Consider the following 24,344-nt stretch of genomic DNA (forward strand, 5'->3'; position numbering starts at 1 on the left):
TTTTTGTTTTTTGTTTTTTTTTACATTATAGAAATGTGTCTTTTGGTGAAGCCTTAACCATCTCAAATGTCAGTGCATTTGTGTAAGTGAAGTGTAGGGAAGCCCTTTGCATGCGGAGCAAACACGAGCAGAGAGGCGCGTAATTGCTGGCATACTGTGAGTGACGTCTCCCGGAGACGGATAAAACAGGAGGGGAGGGTCAGGGGTGTGAGTGACAGTGGCACTGTGACAATATTAATCTGCTCGACAACAACACACCTCGGCTCTAAACGGACGGGGGTGGCACGCAAGACACCGCAAGAGCATACCAGCATCTGTCGTTCTATCTCACACAGAAAAGAAAGTAGCTGAGATACGTAGATTAAAACGTGCTGCTCATACCTGGATGTATTTTAGCTATTTAGTCATTCTAGTGGTATGAGGATTGCATTGGCCGTCGGTTGCTCAGTCAATCCACCTTTCTTGCCCAGAAGATAAAAACCTACTGACTTTGGTGAGCCACTGAATCTTCCTTGACTGCCACAGAGAGTTTTGGGTCTTTTGAGTTTCCATTTTGCGCTACCAGCAGGTCAAAGTTTTGACTTATTCAGTTCCAATTTTTGGACAGGTATACTGCACAATGTCTATTCTGTTGACTTCGGTGATCCCCTCTACCACCAACATGAGGTTGACTTTTTTTTTTTTTTTTTTGTATTGAAATATCTCAGACTTTCATGGTCCTAATAAAACAGCCTCACTTGCACTTTATGTTTTGCGCTACCTAGCAAATGTTAGCAACATGTTATGCTGACACATTAAAATAACATAAGACTGAGCCTCTTGCCTGTAGAAACTCCTTTTGTTTTTTATCAGAGTAATGCCATGTGTGCAGGGGGTTGCAACAACGCAACAATATCCATTCTGCGTCTCAACACTCTATAATTATATTATATATTAGATGTATTTTAAATATTTCCCATGTAAATTATATGTAAATCTAAAAAATAAAAAAAAATGGTTTGAAATGTCACATATCTAAAGAAGCAATCACCATTTACTGGTGAGGTGGGGCTTTTCGTGCCATCGAGCTGCCAGACCCAGGTGCAGGTGATTGGCAGAGGGATGGGTGGATATAGAGGTGGAGACTAGCACATTCCACCCCGTTTCCATTTGGCTACATCAATTCGGACATATGCGACCTGGCTGTGATTGTACCACACAAGTGGCCAGCAAACGTACAGGTGGAAACGCACTCGGAGAGCATTGAGCTCTGATCTGTTCAGGCCACATTCGGAGGTGACCTGGCACGCATGTGGCCACATTCGTTTAGCAGTGGAAAGGCAAGGAGGAGGCATTGTAAGACTACTCGGCTGACGTCCTCTGAATAACAGTTAAAAATAAATGCAGCGCTACATTCCAGTGTTGGTATCTGACCCGGCGCTCCGGTGTGTTACCGTCACGTTACAGGAAGGTTTGTTAGTTTTGGATTTGTTTTTCTCCATTCAGTCTTTCACCTGATCTGATCTCTGCCTGCTCTTCTTTTATTTAGATTCAATCTCCTGTGTGATTCTGCTGAGTGCAGCTGAACTGTAGCCGACTAAAAGCAGGAGAAACTTACTGCAAATTTAGGCTACGTTATGAAGCAGCTGATTAGTGAATTAAAACACACACGATGCTTGTCTCACCAAAGCCTCCTCTGGGTTTATCTATTTTTCTTTTAGTTAATATCGCGTAATTTCCAACACGCAGACCCACAGCTGTGGGAGAGACGCAGCGGAGATGCTGTGGATCAATAATTATAATAATAACATAATGTATAACAACGAATTCATCTAACGAGCCGAACGTTTCAGGCTGCGAATACTTACAAACGCCAGTGTTCAGACAATTACAAACGTGAAATATATCATATCCCTATATTTGTAACAGACAGCGCATTAAATATCCTACCTGTAGCTTGAACTCCTCTTCTCATGCATCTGTTTGTTTTGTGGTTTGATTTACGACATGCATCAGACCCACAGCTGTGAGAGCTGCTTTTATCCACTGCGGTGGAGACGCGCTGGAACAATGAATTCATCTGACCCGAATCATTGGGGTTCTGATGTTCAGGTTCCTGTTCTTCTGCTGATTTGCTTTTATATTTTCGTGACATAGCCTATGTGACCATTTGCATAAACGGCTGGGGAAGTGAGATCTGATCACAGGTGGTCACCCAGGACACATGTTGATGCAAGGTGGAAACACTCGGCCTAAAGCTGGCCACTTGTGATCCGATCACGTCCAGGCCAGATGTCTGGATTGAAATAGCCAAATGGAAACAACCCTCATGGATCAATGCATACGAAGGCAACGGTGTAGCTGCATCTCAAACCACTTTAGTCAGTAGGGGATTTCTTTAAGGAAAATGTTTCTAAATATGTAATTTTGATGAACAGAGATGAGTTTTTAGAGGTTTAATCAATGCCAGAAGAGGAACTTTAATGCAACTTAAGTGTTCTTTAGTGGTTGAATTTAATCAGAGGCTGATTAATGATTGATGTAAGTAACCCCTGCAGCATAAAAATGCAGTATTAAAATAGAAACATTAATATTCATTGTCTACAGCCTATATACCCACCAGCTTATGCAGTGTCCAAATGTAGGGTCCCGGTTTTTGTTTTTTTTAAATTGAATTTGTAGCTTTTTCCACACGTCATCTGTTGTCTTTATACACACCCCACCCAACCCCACCTGCCTTTACTTTTCCTTCTCCCAGGCGGTGGACTCAGACCTCTTCTCCAATGTCACATATCGGATCAAGACGGAATCAGCCAGGCAGCTGTTTTCTCTGAACCCTGTCACTGGGGAGTTAGCTGTGCTGCAGGCTCTGGACTTTGAGGACCTGGCAGCTATGGGCATGGGGACTTCTTACACTTTCCAGGTGGAAGCTGTCGACCAAGATGGGGTCATGCCCCCGGGGCAAGCTACCGTCACGGTCCGCATCACGGTAAGAGCCCCCACATAGCCAAGTCGACCGTAGCCTCTCAGTTCTCGTTTCATCTATCCTCATTGTCCCTCTGGAGGTGCAGCACTGGCTGTGAATATGTAGTGAGTCATTAGCATAGTTTTACAGTAGTAATAGCTTGCATAAGCCCCAATTCAAAAGGGGATTGGAGACATATTACAGCATTGAACCTGAGCTGCTGTTGTGACATGGAATTCAGTTTTATGCCATTCACCGCAAAAGCTGATTGCATTTCCTTTGTAAAAGACATTTTGGCCTTCCAGCCTGCTTGTCCTCACATCATTACCAGGAAAAGAGAAGTGATGGATAGGTGTTTCTGTGTCGCACACAGTGCTATTCCGGATCTGAATGACTCATTAGCTTTGTGACAGCAATTATGTCAGGTTTTTCCTGAGCTTGTGTTCCTTTTCCAACCTTTTCAAGAGATTAACAGCTGAATCCCAACGAAAGGATTAGACGCCTCGTGTTGTGATACTATTCATGTGTGTATGCAAGAGTGTTTGTGTATGTTCATGCTTGTGTATTTTATGATTCTTCAAAAATGCGTGTACATTTATCTCTGCGTATGAATTCAGTTCACGCCTTGCGACTGTCTCAAAGTCTTCAGAATTAAGCTCTCTATATTACATGGAACGGGAGGAAGGGCCTAAGCTTGTTCAAACATAGTCGCCACATGATCTGCCAACCTGTAGAGTGAGTTTGTCCTCTGATAAAGACGAGCTTTGTTGCATTCTTTGTGCTGTCACCTAGGCACGGTGTTTGATAGCATGAGGCGGCAGCTGATATCAAACCAATGGCAGACATGACTTAGAATGAGCATAATGTATTCACAAAGGTTTCTAAGGGACTAGAGATGGAGTTGATTCCACTGATTTTCACTTCCTTCCTCGTATATCACCTCCAGAAGGTTATTTGAAGTAATTTGAGTTTGATTTCCCCCCCTGCACTATTTTGGTATTGTTTCTTTTATCGTATACCTTGATTGATTGAGTGTCCTGCTTGTCTCTCTGTTTTGAATGAATCCCAAACTTTCTCTTTTATTTTTACCTTCAGAAACATAAAGCGGTGTGTGCGCGAATGACTAAAGATAAAGTACTGTTATGTGTGGCACATGTGGCAGATGCATATTTTGAGCAAACCCAAGTGTGTCGGTGCATGCGTCTTCTTTACAACTTCCTCGTCAGCACTTGCAGCACAAGGATCAGGCTTTGTTGTTCAAAGTAAGAGTTGGATCATAGATTTTCTGCTAGGAAACACTAAACCTGTGTATAGATCAAAGGGAAGCTGCCCTCCACCGCTGAGTATATAGAACCCATACTGTGGCCCATGGCTCAACCAAAACAATGAAAAGTAAAGAGAAAACTCAAGAGAAAGGAAGATCAGGCTCCAGCAGTTATATTATAGTTAAGCTATTCCCTGAGAGATATGTGAATGGCTTACTGAGTTTCCATCCTCACACAGCAAAGCAAGTGCTGCACAGTTAACAAGATTTCGTTTCTTTGCCGAGCCACATTGTGATGGAGCTCTGCTGTGTATTATTCACTGGAAGGTGATTAAAAGCTGTGAAGTTCTCACATGTGTTCGGGGAGCAGTTTCATCGCCTGAAGGGGGCTTCATGTAGAGAAAAAGATGAGAAATGTTGTGAACGCTACCTCCTCATCTCATTAGTCTCGTTTCTTTTTCATACAGTATATTATCTTTATGGTAACCTGTCAGCCTTCTTGTCTAGTTTGTCAACAACTCTTGATGTTGCTTTTATGTGTTTTCATGTCTGTATGGCTATTGCTTTGTTCAAGGAATGAGACATATAAACATCTGGTCATATTGAATATACACCCACGACGTTTCTATAGAATGTCAGTCTGTACATTCAAGTAGATCAGAAAACTCTCATGTATATGTACCATAATAGTCCTTAAAATGTAGATATCAATATCTTGAGATATCTTAAAAGGATAACACATTGTTATTGATCCAAACTCTTATATATAAAACTTTCATATTCATAACACTGACGCGTGACAACAAGCTAATCTACGTATCACCAGGTACTATAGCGTGAATGTTTATCAGTAAACCAAAAGAATTTTGTCACAATTTAATTAAACATACGGATTTGTTAGCACTACACTGACAAAAAGGTGAGCAAAATAAAGAAAACCATATTAGTTCAATTTACACATTATTATTATTATTATTATTATTGTTATTATTATGACATGTTTGGTTTTCAGTCTGCCACAATATTATTTTTATACTTCATTATTTTACACATGGATGAATTATGTTCCCCTGGGAAGGTGTAATTGCAGTGTATGAATATGTTTAGGTGTGAAGACACTCAGCTCATGGTTATTTAAGCACTCGTGCACAGCCGCGGGCTTGATGAATTAACAAGGTGGAGAAATTTGGGAAATGTTAACTGAAGTCAAACAAACTACTAAATTTAAACTGCTACAATATTACATGTGCAGCATGCAGACAGCATGAGCAAAAGTCATAGTAGAATGTGTTGATTCATTAATTTTAACCTTTTAATACCAAATGTAATCTACACAGCCTCTTCTTCACTGCTGTCATTTATGGGAGTGTGACTGAATATTTTGTGCTGACGCGTACAAGTCATATAACTGCAATGTTACATGCAAATATCAACAGTACAATAATTGTTTATCTGTTTTTCATTTTAGGACATGAATGATTTCTCCCCCATCTTCATACAAGACCTGTATAAGGGCATGGTGGCACCCAACGCAGAGAAAGGAACAGTCATCACAACTGTTTTTGCTGAGGACCAAGATCCACCAGTGAGTCAGAACAAATAGATGTGTCACACTTCAAATGCATGTATTCTTTAAGACATCCACTGGGTACAACATTGGTGAGAGAAAAAGCCTTACTTGATCATTTTTACCGACATGCTGCTGTCAGAGTATCAGCCAGTTTCAACCGCAGCATTTCACGCACTGCATTTTAAAGATGTTTTCAAGACTGCAATGCTCATTAGAGCTTCGGTGCTGTGTGTACGTTCATTCCTCTCCATTAGTTCTCACTGTGAGGGGATCTTGTTTCACCTCATCACCTGCGAGTCATCTACAGCTGCCTCAGACAGCATCATGTTTCCTCACAGTCCTCTAACTCCCTATATCTAAGCAGATTGTCCTGGTACTGGAGAGAAAGTGACAGCCTGTTCAGGTTAGAAATTATGTAGTTAGTCCAGTTTCTGAGAATCCCTGGACCCATGTCATTTACCTCAAATTAACTTATTTTATTAGCAGGCCCACCCACCTTGATGTTTGATTGCACTCAGTGAGTTAGCAGTCTTGAACCTTTCTTTCCTTTTGGTTTGGTTTTGTGTTTTTTTTTTTTCTCGACAGGGTTTCTGCAGTCACGTGAAGCATTAAGTATTTTTTTTCCTTTTATATTTGTAAAATTCACGAGGAAAAAAAGGGCATAATGATTTCCCTGCTGTGCCACAATATCGCTTCCAGTTCTGAATGTGTATTTCTGTAAAGTCCTGTAGGACTGGACTCAATGTTTGTCATGAGTGTCCCTCTCGCCGGTGGGATCTCAATAGGGCCGGATACGATTGCATCCCCTCTGCAGCACATGCACGCTGAGGGGTATGGCTGCCTGTCATTTCCAGCTGTGGGTGGTTGAACGTCTCCAGAATGTCACAGTGACTGCTGTACATCTCACTTTTTCACTTAGAGGGAGATACCTCCTGCTCCTGCTTCTACTGCTCCTTCACCTCACTGTTGTTGCAACTCTAAAATCCTTTTTGTTAATGTGAAAGTTGTGGCTTTTTTTTCATTATCTCACACAGGATTTTTTTTTTTTTTGTACAGTAGAAAATATCCAGCAGTGCTAAAGCACAAATAAGAAATCATAATTATGTTACCCTGGCACCGCTTAAATCATGACAGTGACACGGGAAAATGGTTTGACAGACTGAGGGATTTGATCTCCTAACAGGAGCCGTCTAACCCAGTCTCTTATTGACCTGGATACGGCAGCTCAAAGCTTTTTATTGACAGGGTGGCTGTCATAGACACCTCAGTTTGGTGGAACAGAGCTTATAACTCATAAATACTTGCACTCAAGAAAGGAAGAAAGCGAAAGGCAGAATTGCAGTGATGATGTAACACACTGTACTGTATGTGAGCAATGCATGCTTCTCCTGAATTCCTGCTCATATATTTTGGATATTATCTGTCCATCTGTACCTTGGGAGCAGTGATAGTAATGGCTTTAAAAAAAAAAAAAAACGGGTGTATTTTTGGCGTGCCACTCAACCCCATAACGTCAATACTAATCACCTGAATACGAGAGGAGATCACCATGGAGACAAATGTTCTAGTAAGAACCTTCATTCTTCAGCACAAGATTGAAGGACTTTTTTTTAGTGAGGTTTGGATCATCACAGCAGAGGAAGTTTACTGCTCCTGCTTTTAGTGATTCCCATTTCCTCAGTAAAGTCACTTGCAAATCAAATCCAACATTAATCATTTCACAACACCACCAAAATACGTCATATTGATTTGTTGGCTTTGCTACTGTCTCAGCTCAAGCCTTGCTATTGCGTTGTGTGTCTCTAAGGCATCATTCAGTGCTTCCCTGTGCTTCGGAGATTCTTTTTTCATTTTCTGAAAGGGGAGTTTTATATTGAACAGAATTTGATTCGTATGAAGAAAAAGTACAAAACAAAGAATATGTTTGGAAAGTAACCTTTCTTTAAAAAAAAAATTTGCAACGTGAAATGTAGAAATTTTATTGATGACTTCATTTGAGGTACTGTATGTCTACCTTTTTGGTGCTTGTCCGCAGTGGTAATGACACAGTGAGTTCACTCTAGAGGTGCACATAAAATATTCATCGTCTGTGAGTAGAATGCCATAAAGAGAAAACGTGTTGTACAGCTGAAAATGTCTGTGGACAGAATCGAGGTAAAATGTGTCTGTAACTGCAGTACACCTAGTACTTGACTCATTTTTATCCTTTCTATGTCACTGTGTGGGAACATATTGTCACAGTGAAATTGTGCTGTACGTTCAATAAATTAGAAGGTGCAGACGATACATTTGCCAGTAAATATTTATGTTGTTTGTACAGTATGGTCCAGATGTTCAAGAGTGAAGATAGGTACATGATTAAAGTTATTCTGATGATATAAGCGGGAAGAACAAAAGCTAAAGGTTGGCTGCTTTTACTTACTTTAGAAATGCACTTATATAACCATATCTGTTGCCATTGCTGCGAAGGTCTTTCTACAGAAGTCACTGTAATAGATCCTTCTGTGAGAAATCTTTTTTTTTATTAATGGTCCTGATCTGACATCTTTTCCATTACATGTTAGAAAACAATTTAAAGAGCTTTTAGAGATTCAATTTTTTTTGTTGTTGTTGTTGTTTTTTTTTTTGTGAGAATCCCCTTAGTGAATACAGTCAGATTGTTTTGTAACCTCTTAGAGACACGTTTGTGTTCATAAGCCTCCCGAGGGATCCACTGCTACTCCAGGATTTACCTCTCTCTATCTCTCTTTAGCCCTAGTTTTTACCCACGTCCCCGGGGAGCCAAAGCAGTTCAGGCAGTGGAGCAAAGCTTCAAAAAGCTTATTAAGAATAAGACTGAATTTAAGGTCCAAAGGGATGAAACTGAAATAAGATAAGCTATAGAGATGATTAGTAATCAGGAACCACGATTAATCTTAATGAAAGGGTCATGTTCAAGTCCAGGCTGTCACTAATGAATGTAATTGTGTTACTCTGGAGACTAAAGGGATGAATTTAATGGAGACGTTTTTGTTTCAAATGAAGGGGACAGGTCTGAATCAATGAATAATAGAGAGTTTATTTTAGCCTGTCTGATGAGGAGCAGACTAATGGAGGCTATGACAAGTTAAGAGTTGTTAGAATGGATACGAGTATGGAAAGAGACATTAGGATTCAGCTTACGGTAAGAAGAGCAACCTTTTCTTACATTAACCACTTCAACTCTGTTGCTTATTGAAACACTCAAATGTAACAATTATATAAATTACATTCGTCAGGAACCAATATTGCTTTAGCCTCATGTGTTGAATGTATTTTACAGTAATTACTCTCAGACAATCTCTCTCCATCTTCTTTGGTTTCATTTGAATATGTGAAAGGTGGTGTCCAGATGAGTAGATTGTTATCGGATTGAGGTGGTCCATGTTCTCCTTCCTGCAGGGCACTCCAGCCAGTTTTATCCGCTACAGAGTGGACCTGGACCGGTCACCGTACAGTGGGAGCATCTTTGATGTGGAAGAGGTAACTGGAAGAGTCGTCACCAAGGTCAACCTCAATGAAGAGCCCAGCGTCACCTTTAAGGTGAGTGGCTGTGATTATGTTGACAGTACTGGTGAGTTAACTTCTGCTTCTGGTGTCAGTGTGTCACTTTGTCGATGTTTGTTATTCAGTTAGTAAATTGTTACATTTAGCATGAAAAGATCTGTGCACGAATTTAAGCTGTCTGAGTTATAGCAACAATATGTAGCACATCTGGAGCTGAAAAGTTGAGAACGTCGACTTAAATTTAGCAGCAGAGTAATAGTGAGAAATACAACGTTACATTGGCTGCACTGTACACTTGCATAATTATTATTAGTTGATTGGTACAGTAGTGAGCAGGTAAAGAGTCAGTGATCATAAATCATGAATGATACAGTTTAACCTCTGTACTCTGCCTGATCTGGTCGGCCTTCATATTACAAGATTTTGATACAAGGCAAATGTTAGTTGTTATTGATGTCAACACGATAACAGCATTAATAAATATTATTGATGATAATGGGATAATGATAATAATTCTAATTATCCTAAAAGTCAAATACAAGAATCCCCAAATTTGTTTACATGAAATGAACACTGTTTATATCTCATAGTTGAGATTATTTGGGATGTCATGATATCAGACATGCGATTTGAATTTCCACTATTCTCAATACCAAATTGGATACTAAAATAATAAAACTATCAAGTCAATGCATTTCTAAATTAACTCTTTAATTGAAAATAAAATCCGTTGCACTTGCACGATATTTCATTTTGGCAGACTGAACAGTTTGACTGTCGCCTACTGACTATGAGCAGCACTCAGCTCAGTTATGAGGTGTGGCTACGTCAGCCTGAACAAACTGAAGTTAGCCTATGTGAGTGTTGTGTTAGGAGCATTGCCACGAGAGATGAGGACAACATGTTGTTTATATAGAACTGAAACTACTTAAATCGAGGTACTTGGATAAGTTTGAGGCGGCGACTCCTTTGTTCCAAAGGCTCTGTGACACTATTTGCATTCTGGCTTTGTCTGATCTTGTCTCTGATCATCCAACTCAAACACCAAATGTCTCCCTGTGTGACTTTGGTATTTTATTTCCACAAGGCACAGCAGACCTGTTGCTGCACCTTCTTTTGCAGCTGCCATCACACATGTCGTTGTTATCATCCATTATTCTCAGTACCGCCAGCATATCCAGTATCTTTGGGACCATAGATAAATAAGTTTGACTTTGACTTGGTATCAAAGTATCGGTTCTTGTGACATCCCTGGATATTAACTGCTCTGCTTTTCTTGTTTTACTGTGAAAGGAGTTGCAGTGAATGTCAGTGGGTCAGAAATGTGAACATATTGACTCTTTAAAATCAAAGTTTTCTGGGGCAATCTCACCGTGTTTCCAGACTCATCTCAGTGATCGTATCGTTGCGTCTTTTGTTTCTGTGATCAGTAATATTGAGTTTTCTTATTGATTAAACAAATGCCCTCCCGGGCACTCGCATGTTTTATCAACTTAAGGTGACCTTGCACAGGCACATCTATGGTTGTGAACAACGCAGCAGGTGCTGTGGGATATTAGGTATTAATCCGTCGCTAACCTCAGATGTTGTCTATCTCTAGTCTCTCTCTTTTTTCTTCACTCTTGTTTCTTTAAACATGTTTCTGTTTATTCTCTTTCTGCCTATTTCTCTCCCCCTGCTGCCCCTCTCCTGTTGCTTCCCCCCAGCTCCATTCTTCACAGTCTATGAATGTAGATCAATACGTTCATACCCGCTCTCTGGAAGCTTTGCAGGCTGCTCGCCAGATCCTATTTTGCCAGTGTGTCATTATTAGGGTGCCGAAAATGTCTACAAAAAAAAATAGCTGGCTATCTCCAAAATTCAATTAAATGTGTAGTGAGTAGTTAGTATGGATAAAAAGTTACAAGTAGTAATTTTGTGATTGCATTTGCATGCGTTTGTTGTTTACATGTGTTATCTCGCCCACTGTAGTTGTTTGTGATAGCCTACGATGACGGGGAGCCAGTGAAGTCCAACAGCACTTTGGTGGAGATCACTGTCCTCCAGCCATCCCGCATCCCTATCTTCACCCAGGAGGAGTACAAGTAAGTCTCCTTGACACACTGCTGATGCAGCTGCCTCCACATGTAACTTCACACACCAAAGAGCAGCTTAGACTGGAGTGTCAGACAGGGAGGGAAGGTGGAAAAGGCTGCAGAGAGTGGAACACACGTTCACATCTGTGGTCGCATCTTTCATTGCGTTCCTCTAACACGTTGATTGATATTTAATCACCTGGTAAATTTTTTATTCTGCTTTCCACTGCTGAGAATGTCTGTAAAGTCACTGTTCCTCATGCATTTATTATTTTGTGGTAACAATAGCCATCTGTGCATTATTGTGTACCCGCTGTCAACGCCCAGTGAATAGACTCCAGTTCTGATTCTGTGTCTCCATCTTTGTCATGCGCTCTTTTCTGCGCATGACTGGCTCAATGTGTTTTATGTATAAATATATATCAGCGCTTCAGGGTACATGGTGTATATCATCACCGCTGCGAAACCACATTTGTTTCTCTCTGAGGGAAAAACAGGGCTTCCCTCTGAGTTTATCAAGAGTCTCCTTTGGCACGATTTACTGTCCAGACTGTTAAACCAGCAGAGAGAAATGCAGAATGAGGGAACATAATCTATACTGCTCTTGCAATATAGGGCTGTACTGGGCCAGAGCTGAGAGTCTCTACTGGTGATACTGTAATTCGGGAGGAGGCCAAGAACCCATTTATAATTGAAAAAAAAAAAAACATGGTTTATTAACATGCAAATTGAAGCTGCAATGAGAAGTCTTCTGTGATGTAGAAAAAGTTACATTTACAGATGCTGCCTATTATGTTGTGCTGCAGTAGGTGCCTTGTCTTCAGCGTTTTCGAGATCCTCGGCAGACTGTGTCTGATGGCAAAGTAACCTGGCACAATGCAGTCGTTAGGAGCTTACAGTAAAGCTTGTTTTAAGTCGATTGATTTCCTAGCTTCTATGTCAGTCATAGCGGGGAGTCTTGGCAGACTGTCTTCTGTAGCAGAATTTGATATGCCTTTATGTATAAGATAGGAAGTGGAAGTCCTGCCCAACCTGTCAACACATCACTTGAGATGTTGTGTCATTCTTTGTGCACAGGTTTGTCTTTCTGCCCATCTCCCTGCTTTTTTTTTTTTGGAGTGTGTCTATGTGTGTATTTCCTCAGACGGATTAGAGTGCGCGGCGAATAAATGATTTCCTGATGGTGTATAATCCAGCACTTTGTTTGTGTGCTCACGTTCTTCCGTTGCTCAGCTTTGTTCAATGATTGATACACGGGCGCAGCAGCATCACAGTTGAAAGGCCATTGATTAAGGCTTTGAATGAGTTGTCTGTCTGAAACACACACGCAGAAGGTCGGGACCACAGGCGCAGACCTCTGGAGGGCGTCACATTGACAATGCTAACCATACACAGCGGCAGGCCTGCTGTAAATTATGAGCCATGAAAGCATTAGCCAGGTGCTCGAGCCTGTCCTGCTGGACAAGGTTCTCTCCAGTGGAGAGTATCCAATCTGCTCGCTCCGCGATCAACTGTCTCCTCGTTCCTCGCCTCTCTATCTCTCCACATGGTCCTCTCCCCGAGGAACCTTCTGAGCACAAATCACTTCCTAAACGTCCACAGAACATCTCGCCTGTCTCTGTGAAGGCAGTTAGTTATAGCAGCAATCAGGTAAGCTATGCCTACAGCTCCAGAGCACACAATTAAAACAACTCTGCAGGGCTTTGGTTGACTTAATGATTTATTCTGCTGCTTTATGGTGGGTCCTCTCCATCTGTCGGAGGGAAATGAGCGGCTCCCAGTCATTGTTGGCTAAAATAAATGGCTTATACCGTAGTTGCTACTGTAGCAAGCGTGTTGCCACTTGCTTTTCAGAGGTTTTGAGCGAAACACCACTTGTTGTGTCCTTGGAAACGCATATATGGCTTCATAATGGTTTGCATTAACCATTTCAAACTTATTTTTAACCCAGGAATAAATAATATCATCGATATTATGTACCAAAGTTAATCGTATATAAATGTATTAATGGGATTGCTTTTTGTGCTGAACCTACAAAGAATTATCACCCATCTTCCAGCTTTAAGCCTCTTAGCTCACAAGTACACTTTGTGATTGTGTCTAACTGCCCTCATCTATGTAGTAATACGTGTTGGTCAATTTAAAAAGAAAAAAAATCCTGATATTTTTCTCATCCTGGTGGTCAAGGAAAAAATTAAACTTCGTCCAACTGCTATCTACTGGATGTATATGTGCAAACTAATGTAGCTTGAGAAGCTGGTGGTTCCGTTTGGCTGAAAGTCAGTTTCCATAATTACTTTATATTGCAGTTTTCTCTCACAATTTGTTGAGAATAGTTTCATATAAATATTTATTGCACTCTTTTTCATGTCTATTTTGATCGAAACACAACAAACTCTGTCATTGTCACTGCTGTTTCTGTTTTTAGTGTGTTATTTTTTTCTACCACCATTTTTTGCAGCTTTGATGCAGAGTTGTATGCGCAGCTCCACTTTGGTCTGTTCCACTCGACTCTGTTGATCGGAGCTATATATGTTCAGGCAGGGGATGAGCGATTGGCTCTGTAAGCCCCTTGTGCCTATAGCTTTTTGGGATGGATTTTTCTTTCACCTTGTTAATCTTTCATCTCTGTCACCCAGAGTACTTTTTCTTTTTTCAATATCTTCCCCCGCTCTCATCCGTTTTTAGCTGATGTCATTTGTTGATGGATCCTTGCCCAAACAATTACCACCAACTGATTTGATGCAATAATGAACAAAATTCTACTTTTTAAATTCAACAAACATCATTGTCATGCGTAGTTGACACTGCACAGAGCTGTGAACTAAAATTGCAATTTAAATTTGAAAAATTATACCAGCTGGTAATGGTGAATTTATTTAATGCTCGTTCAGGGGTCTTTTTTTTTTTTACTTTAAAAAAAAAAATGTGCATGAGCTTGGAGAGTAATTTTGGTCAAGTTTTCAGGGAGATAGAGATTGTTTTTAGCTCTATCATGAAACCCCAGTGATTGCCTGTTTTACATGGATCTCACGGACAGGACCCTTTGGGGAAATCTTTAGCTCCGGGCACATAGGAAGGAAAAATTTGGAAAATTGTATTTCCCCGTGTGTGTGTGTGTGTGTGTGTGTGTGTGTGTGTGTGTGTGTGTGTGTGTGTGTGTGTGTGTGTGTGTGTGTGTGTGTGTGTGTGTGTGTGTGTGTGTGTGTGTGTGTGTGTGCGCGCGCGCGCTTGGAGACGAGGGGCTAAGTTGCTATCTAACATAGTCCCACCATGTGAATCCCCACCTCTCACACTGAGGCTACTTCTCCGGCCTAGTGTTACAAACATGCAATCTGAGCAGTTTTCCGTGCAGCCCATCTCCCCTCAGCACTTTCCCTTCTAAATCTACTCCAAATCACATGAGACTTTTGCCTCACCGCTTCTGAGTGTGTCATTTTGCTCTCCTCCTCATCGTCCTCCCCTCACCACCACCCTGCCAAGCTACCACATCCCCCTGAGTTTTTCCTCTCTGCTTATATTTCTCTCTGTCAGTTACTCTCTCGCTTTGTCTTCTCTTTGCTTCTCTCTGCACTTTACAGTCAGTATCCCTTCATTTTCTCCTCAGTAAGTGGGTGAACTCCTGTCTGTGTGCTCACTGTAATAAAATGGCCATTAGTTATGTGCTGTATTACTGAACATTAACTAAAAATTATACCAGCTGGTAATGGTGAATTTATTTCATGCTCGTTCAGGGGTCTTTTTTTTTTTTACTTTAAAAAAAAAATGTGCATGAGCTTGGAGAGTAATTTTGGTCAAGTTTTCAGGGAGATAGAGATTGTTTTTAGCTCTATCATGAAACCCCAGTGATTGCCTGTTTTACATGGATCTCACGGACAGGACCCTTTGGGGAAATCTTTAGCTCCGGGCACATAGGAAGGAAAAATTTGGAAAATTGTATTTCCCCGTGTGTGTGTGTGTGTGTGTGTGTGTGTGTGTGTGTGTGTGTGTGTGTGTGTGTGTGTGTGTGTGTGTGTGTGTGTGTGTGTGTGTGTGTGTGTGTGTGTGTGTGTGTGTGTGTGTGTGTGTGTGTGTGTGCGCGCGCGCGCGCTTGGAGACGAGGGGCTAAGTTGCTATCTAACATAGTCCCACCATGTGAATCCCCACCTCTCACACTGAGGCTACTTCTCCGGCCTAGTGTTACAAACATGCAATCTGAGCAGTTTTCCGTGCAGCCCATCTCCCCCTCAGCACTTTCCCTTCTAAATCTACTCCAAATCACATGAGACTTTTGCCTCACCGCTTCTGAGTGTGTCATTTTGCTCTCCTCCTCATCGTCCTCCCCTCACCACCACCCTGCCAAGCTACCACATCCCCCTGAGTTTTTCCTCTCTGCTTATATTTCTCTCTGTCAGTTACTCTCTCGCTTTGTCTTCTCTTTGCTTCTCTCTGCACTTTACAGTCAGTATCCCTTCATTTTCTCCTCAGTAAGTGGGTGAACTCCTGTCTGTGTGCTCACTGTAATAAAATGGCCATTAGTTATGTGCTGTATTACTGAACATTAACCCTTTTTAGCCCAAATATGCAGTATATTGTTCGAGTTTAAATGTCTTTTAAATACACGTCAATGGAAGTGCTTGTCCATATTTAAATATTTACGTGTATTTTGGTATTGTGTATTTTTATATACCTTCTACACTATATCGTAAGAGTAGTGTAGAAGTGTTTGAATTATTGTGTAGCCAAGTAGTCTTGACTTTTATAGTGTCTAATGTGGTTTGAAAGTAAAATGTCATGACATTATTTATTCCCTCTTACAGCAGTTCACTGCAGTCACAGACAACAGATGTTGTGCCATACCTGCCGTGTTAATATGCAGTCTGGCAATCCTGAGGAGAGCACTGCAGCCCATTATTCAGCGATGCTGTTAGTTATACTGTTAGCATAGTAAACAGTGTCAACATTGAATATTACGACAGACAACAACACAGTGTCACTACTTATGCTTGCTTCCTCGCTAATTACACAATTAGTGACAGTATACTAAAATTGCTTCCTGTTTGTTGCCTCACACATTAAAATGAGCATTTTCTTGGTTTCAGCATACACTCAATTTCTTAAGAGTGCCTTTTGTATGAAATAGAGATATTACTTTTCTGAGCCTTGAGATATAGCTTCTCCATTAGACATTGTTACTTTTAATGTGAATGTCAGTGGTAATAACTCAAACTGCGGGATATTATAGAGCACGTCTCTTTTCTGCAGTTTCTTGATATTTATAGACCACAGAGGCTGCCTGCATACATTTCCTGTGGCTGTCCACTGGCCACAGTGGCTGATTTAATGTTCACAGCAGTCTGAGTCACAAATGGCCACACAGTACCTGAAGTAGCTGGATATCCTGTAGCTTGAAATACCACCCACATATCTCCCACCCTGGAGCTATTATAAATTACTCACAAACTTAAACAATAATGTCTTTTAATAAAAAAAATAATAACAATAAAAAAAAAAAAAGATTCTGTTCATTTTAAAGGAATCAAAAAGTAAGGTAACTTAACTCCTCGCCCTCCATCAAATGTTCCTATCATCAAGAGTTAAAAGGTATTTATCGATTCAGTCAAGGCTGTAATCCTCACATATTTAGACAGATGACATGCTTTCACTGCATACATCTCTTTTATTGGCAGCCTTCTTGAAGCTGTTGTTTTCCCAGACTTGATAGAGGTGCTCACAGCCTACTCAACTATGCTCATTGCTAGACATTCAAAGGGTTAGCTGTAAACTCTACAGTGTAGTCTCCCACTCACTGGCACCAAGCCTCGCTACAAGCCTACATTTAAAAAGTGACTTCCGCCTTCTCTATTTCTATATAGCCATCTAGAAATCTCCCCTGCTATGCTTCCTTCTTTCCTTCCTTCCTTCCTTCCTTCCTTCCTTGAATGCTTCCTTGATTCCTTCCTTCCTTCCTTCCTCCCTCCACTGAATCACAGCTGTAAGGTGTGAAAGCTCCTCTATGCTTCTAAAGGGCATGATTGATTTTTAGCCGCTGGTTTGAGTCGGTTGCCCTGAGCCTTAAACCTTCAAACACCAAGCAGCGCACTGACCTTTCACTTGTCTCCGCTAAATAGGCAGACATCACTCGGCTGTCTAACAGATGCCAAGTCACATTCATTGCACACATCCCAAATATCAGATAAAGGTCGGCGCTGAGAGCCAGTGAACGCAAGCAATATGTTCGACTATTAAGACTCATACCAACTTTCCAGATAAGCATCCGTAACTATATAGAGGATGACACCATGTTAATGTCATATGCAGCTACTCTTATTATGAGTTTCCAACTTAAGCAGCAATTCATATCAGTATCCAATGCATGATTACAATTGGACAGTTTCTCTGAAAGCTCCCAATTTATCAAGCAATTGCTAATGCGGATGTCCCTGAAAACAAAACAAATATACATGCTTTACATCAGTCGGAGCCTGCTGATCAGTGTAAATACACTTTGACTGAACAGATGTGGTGAACATAGTTAAAGAAAAGTATTTCAATCCACCACAGATACTGTATGTGATTGGACTCTTACTGACATCACTCAGAAAGAGGTCTCTGCTGCTGCATTCCTGCTGCATTCTGCTAGTTAGAGAGGCACTAAAGTCCTTCTGTGGGACCAGCCTCCAGGTGTTGGTGTGGTAGAACCGATAATTTGGACAGGAGCAGTAATTTGACAGTAAAACATGCAGGATGGCATTAGTACCTACATGGCGCCGTGTGATATCACATTGCATGCCTCGGTAGCTGGCTCCGTGTGAACAACACTTTTGCCCGGCAGCATCCGGACACGCGCTGGCCAGGTCACCTCTTGTGTGCTAAATGAGCCAGTGGATGATATGTGAAGTGATGTCCTATGGGCTGACATGGCTAAGCTGGCACGCAGTGTCTTGCTGCACAGTAAATGTTCCTTCTCGAGCACTGCTAATGTTTTCTATCTTGCCCTCCAGAAGACTTTTTTTGATTGAAGCCTGCTTTCTTTCTTGTGCAATACAGAACAAACAAAAAAAAACCGAGCATACTGTGAATACAAAAGAAATTCTGAGTCTGGCATGGCAAGATAAGTGATCGGTGGAGTAGCACATGATCAGACGAGGGGCTGTAAAAAAAAATTGTTTCTCTTGCATTACAAAACAGGAAAATTTAATGCAAACACTTGCTTAAGTATCACATCATGTCAACGGTCAATGTCAGAGAGGATTTCTGAGATGTTTGTGTTGGGAAAAATGACCGAGGCTTCGTTCAAAATCAAACATATCGGACATTTATTCTTGCAAGAAGGAGCAAATACATGCCACCCTCAAAGAGAGGTGTCCAGCAGTGCTCTACGTCACTCCTCCGTAGGGCAGCTTTTATACAGTGTGACAAACAGTTGACAGTCACTTCCATTCCCTTTGTATCTGCTTTCGTATGGCAATACTGACTTGGTTGTAGGTCACAAGATAAGGAAGTCGTCAATTAGATGCGGAAAGTAAAACAAAAAGGAATCACTTGCAAATAAGAGAGAAAACAGAAGAATCTTTTCAGAGCCTGCTTGACAAGACTTTCTGGAGCCACAAATGCAATCAAGAGGAAGAGACAAATCTTTTTTTTCCATCAGTTTGTTAGCACCAGAGCATTTATCTTGCTCAATCCTCTTAGCATGTGTCAGCAGCTCACAAACATTGTGCGCTAATATCTGCAAGTGTTGAATTTGCTTCACAACAGAGAGAGCACTTGCTGAAGGTAATAAATTGTTCATTTGTATTTGGCAGCCGCGATTGGTATGAGAGAAATGTATAGTGATCATTTTGAATTGAACTATTTTAATCATAATGTTGTGTCTGGAAGCTGTGGGGTTTTCATATTTAGCAAAAGTGGTGCAATGCTGGGAAGCAGGAAGGACAAATTTTCACTTCATGCATCAATTGAAAAACAACAAATTCCACCTTTAAATTAACATAATAATAATTTGTATTCATATATTTATATATTTTATCTCCCTTATTAACAGGACCACTGCATCACCTTGATGCCTCAACAGTTGTGAAATATCCCGAAATATGTTGCCAAATGACATTCAGTTATAAAACAAGGTATTGCCATAATATGGAAGTTGTGCATATGTTTTGAGGCCCTTTAGATGTTAAGCTTCTGAACCATCATGCAGTACCAGCAGGGAGGCATCTGATTGGTCCTGAATACAATCTGTAGCATGACAGTGACCTTTAAAATGATTTTCTCTCAAAAGAGCAGTATTGGTCTGTTCTTTCTTTTGCTTTAATGATCAAGTTATGCAGATCGTTTTTCTGTCAATATCAATTTGAGAGAGTCATTGTTAATGAGATAAATGGAAATGTGGTTAGGCTCATGATGTGAATATTTACGTTTACTGTTGTATTGTTAATTGTCATTAAATAAATCCAGCAAACATGCGTACAGAGTCCACATTTCCCTGAAGAATTCCTGCAGAGGTGTGGAGTGACGTTTTAATGAAGTCTACATTCTGCCCTCCAGCAGTCAGAAGTTGTTTTGTGTTGCTTTAATTCAGTGATTTAAAAAATATATATATATATATTTGCTTAACCAGTCCAAACTGAGCAGACGGTCACCACAATGGTAAATGGTATGATGCAAAAAGGCAAACAATAATTCAGGAGAGGAAAAAGTGATCTTGGTTACTGAAATTGGTCAGTACAGGATTATACTTTGTTTTGCCACTGTCTTGTTGATGTAAATACAGACTTCCTTTTTCATAAATGCATACTGTGTACACTATAGTATCTGCTGTGTTCACTGCCTGCCATGTTTTTGCTTCTGAAGGGTTGAAGTTAAATGGTGAGTTCACCTGAAGCACAAAAAAAATATATTTTCACACATCTCTAGTGTTGTCTGGCCGTGCAGGTCCCTTCGGCTTTTTGTGATTTCTGAGTGACTCCACCTTCTGCTGCAACAATACATTTGAAAGCCATCATTATTGTGTTTCTCCAGATACAATAACCTTCTTTCTCTGGATAATCCACAGACGTCACCGCAGACAGGTCTTTTCTGATTGTAAATAGCCGAATACATACAAAATTGCATTCTGATAGTGTACATGCTCAAAACAGACACGTGCATCATATATAGGGATTTCCATATATAACTGCAGAATGGAGGAATGCATTTGGAAGAGCAGTTTTTGTTATTTATTGGTAGACCGCAGTTTTTTTGTTTGCTATTTAATGTGGACTTTCTGATAGCCAACATTACAGCAGTAACCTTTATGCTGCTGTGCTATTGTGGCCTAGCTGGATGCTGTGTTCTTGCTGTGTTTTCTTTTTTTCCCCTCACAATGACAGTAGAACAGAATAATGTCTATCCCTGGTAGAGAATAGACTCGAGCTAAATGACACAGCTTTATAATTCCTTGGCTCCAAAAGCTTCGGCATATCTGGAGTGGTCTCAGGATCTCGTAATAGCTCTTTTTTTTTTATCTCTGTTTCTCGTTTACTTTTCTCCACTCCACCATCCCTCTTCGCTCTAGCCAAACATAACCTGTAATCTTTAAAGTTCGCCTTTTGGTCAATAACACACTGCAGCTCCAACTAACATTACCTTAAATGAGGGATGGCAGTGCCCTTTTTATCTCGAAACGATTGCCAGGTTTAAAAAAACGAACACATTGAGCCCTGAATATTAAAAAAAAAAAAACATGTCACAGTATTTACAGATGCCTTCGATCATTAGAGTGCAATACAGGTTTGGACACCTGAATTTATGATGCCATCAGTGACTACAATGCTGCAGTACTTGTATTTTGACAGTCCTTTTAAATGTAAACGATGCTAATGTAACGAACATCCTGCAATAAGATTCAACTTAAAAGGCCATTTCTTGTGGGAATCATGCTTTGTCACTGAGCTGACTTTGCCTCGGCTTTCAGAATATCTTGGAACTGTGGTTTTAATGACAAACATGAGTGGTGCATTCACAGCAGTGTTTTTCCTTTTATGTCAGCTTGTGTTCGAGGAAGAGCTGAAACGCATCCCCTATGTGTAATTTAGTTCAACTTAGGAGTCTCTGTTTGTTGCACTCAGAATTTGCTTCCAGGCAAGAACAAACAAGTTAACACCAGCGTGACACAGCCGCTAACTAACAAACTCTCAAGCACATTTAGCCGCCTGAGCTGTCATTAAATTAGACTGATTCACAATTGCTGAACAAAAATGTGCAGCATAATACCACCACCAACAGAACAGTCAGGCTGAAATGTGCTGCAACACCTTTGAAAATGTATATTTACGGGCATTCGGCATTGTACTTAAATGACTCATGTCTGGACTCGTTGTCCAGGACCTTTACGCAGCACTGCATCTACATAGCCACCAGAAGAACACGGACTTTAGCAGAGACTCAGCGGGGTCACTCCTTGCATCTCTCGGCGCATCCATTGCCTCTTGTTCTCTCCGTGTTGCAGTGCATGAAAGGAGAGAGAGAAGGCGAGGTAGCAAGATATGCAACACGGTAACAGTGGCCCCTGTGGTGCACAACAAGGTTTATACGCCTCTGCCTTGTCTCGTAAGCATCACTCTGCCATTGCCCTGGGGCAGAGTGCTCGCTGACACCTGTGTGCCGCCCGCGCTTCTCAGTGGCATGTCATTCACCCTCTCTCATGTTGACACCGGGACTCTCTGCTGCTGCCTGTAGACATGTCAGCATCTTCCTCTTCTCTTTATCTCCCTCTCTCTCCCTCTCACTCCCTCTCTGGGTGGGATTTTTCCTCATCTGAATATGAAAGGAATAAAAAGTGACTTTGGCCCTGCTTAGCGGTACATGATATTTCATTATGCATAATTGACTCTTTGACTTTGCCTACTCCTTGACTCTTAAATATACAATTTATTTACCTTCTCTGGTCCCTGAAAGTGTCAGTGTGTCAGTCAACTGATAACTCGCGCCACTTTCATTATCACATTATTAGTGGGTTTTTTTGCTCATGTAGCTGGTCAGTCATTCCACTCTGACCTTTCATGTGCCCACACTCAATATTTCAGTTTGTTTCTTCTTAAGTCTGTCCTTCCATCTATCTACCCATCATGATCTACTGTATATACTAACCTTTCTGTCACACTCGTATGTCTACATGCAGGTACACCTTTATACTAATCTGCACACTTCAGACACCTTCACACCCCCGTTGGCATTTCTCGCCAGCTTACAACCCTGAGGCACAGCCACTTTGTAGGGAGGTGATAACATGTCAGCTCTGCCTCTTCCCTGGCAATTACACCATGCAGCTCGGTGCAGCAGCTCCACGCAGTCTTTCATACCCCAGTCACATTCAGCAGACCTGAGGAAAACCTATGAATAGGTCTGCACAGGTTATCCAGCCCTGCTCCAGAACGGAGTTTTGCCAAAGCTGCATCCACCAAAGCTTAACAGAAATGTATGGCTGGTACAATCCTGTCACACACAGATAGTCCACCTTTCTCCACCGGGGAAAAACACTTGTTTGACTTCAGAATTATAATGCCCGCATGTGGACAAATTTGAAATTTCAATATTACAGAAATTGACTTAAATAAACAAGTGAAATAGAATGTAAAGGGAAAAAAACATTCTGTTTGAGTGAGATGGGCATTGTGGCTTGCACTATGTGTTGTGTTTTGTTTTGATTTCTGACAATTGTTTGTTTGTTTTTTGGTGAACGAAATGTACCAATAAACGGCACCGATGCAGTTTCCATGAGTTTGGTGAACCGCTGAGGAACTAAATCACACATGAAAAGTAAAAGAGGATATGATGACATGAAAATATCCTTACCGGAGGCCCTTTGCCTTTTGCCAGATAAATTTAGGATTTCAATGGCTGCAGTTGTGTGTGGTCTGGTGGGGATTTTGAAAGTGATTGTGTCACTTACTTTGATTACTCTGCCATAAAACTCACTTGAGGTGATTGGTGCTTGCCTCCACTTCAGTTCAACTCCACACTAATACCCAAATTTGTTATTTTCTTACAGGTCTAGTAGAAAAATCAGCTTTAGGCCTCACGAATGCTAAATATGAGGTTGATGCTTGCTGGCTTTCACATAAAATGATGAACACAAAGTCTGCTGCCTCAGTTTTTATGATGGCAATTTGCATATACTCCAGAATGTTATGCAGAGTGATCAGATGAATTACAAAGTCCCTCTTTGCCATGAAAATGAACTTAATCCCCAAAAAAACATTTCCACTGCATTTCAGCCCTGCCACAAAAGGATCAGCTGACATCATGTCAGTGATTCTCACGTTAACACAGGTGAGAGTGTCGACGAGGACAAGAGGAAGATCACTCAGTCATGCTGATTGAGTTAGAATAACAGACTGGAAGCTTTAAAAGGAGGGTGGTGCTTGAAATCATTGTTCTTCCTCTGTTAACCATGGTTACCTGTAAGGAAACACATGCAGTCATCATTGCTTTGCACAAAAAGGGCTTCACAGGCAAGGATATTGCTGCTAGTAAGATTGCACCTAAATCAACCATTTATCGGCTCATCAAGAACTTCAAAGAGAGAGGTTCAATTGTTGTGATGAAGGCTTCAGGGCACCCAAGAAAGTCCAGCAAGCGCCAAGACCGTCTCCTAAAATTGATTCAGCTGCGGCATCGGGGCACCACCAGTGCAGAGCTTGCTCATCAATGGCAGCAGGCAGGTGTGAGTGCATCTGCATGCACAGTGAGGCGAAGACTTTTGGAGGATGGCCTGGTGTCAAGAAGGGCTGCAAAGAAGCCACTTCTCTCCAGGAAAAACATGAGGGACAGACTGATATTCTGCAAAAGGTACAGGGATTGGACTGCTGAGGACTGGGGTAAAGTCATTTTCTCTGATGAATCCCCTTTCTGATTGTTTGGGGCATCCAGAAAAAAGGTTGCACTGAGCTAAAGATTTGTCACAATGCAGCATCACCCGGGAACGTTGGTGGCGCAGTGGTT

General features: G+C 41.1%; 1 protein-coding gene across 1 annotated transcript in view; it reads left to right on the forward strand.

Moving 5' to 3' along the window:
* LOC138617639 (protocadherin-15-like) overlaps window positions 1-24,344 on the forward strand; it is a 193,697-nt gene that overhangs the window by 132,072 nt on the left and 37,281 nt on the right. Inside the window, exons 22-25 of the mRNA XM_069692788.1 lie at window positions 2,738-2,968; window positions 5,677-5,793; window positions 9,199-9,339; window positions 11,275-11,387. Of these exons, the coding sequence (XP_069548889.1) occupies window positions 2,738-2,968; window positions 5,677-5,793; window positions 9,199-9,339; window positions 11,275-11,387 (602 nt within the window). The remainder of the gene's footprint in view (window positions 1-2,737; window positions 2,969-5,676; window positions 5,794-9,198; window positions 9,340-11,274; window positions 11,388-24,344) is intronic.

Source organism: Brachyistius frenatus, unplaced genomic scaffold (assembly GCF_029030835.1).
Source record: "Brachyistius frenatus isolate BFR_SWC_R1_liver_20210118 unplaced genomic scaffold, ASM2903083v1 Contig_13, whole genome shotgun sequence".
Taxonomy (NCBI): Eukaryota; Metazoa; Chordata; class Actinopteri; family Embiotocidae; genus Brachyistius; species Brachyistius frenatus.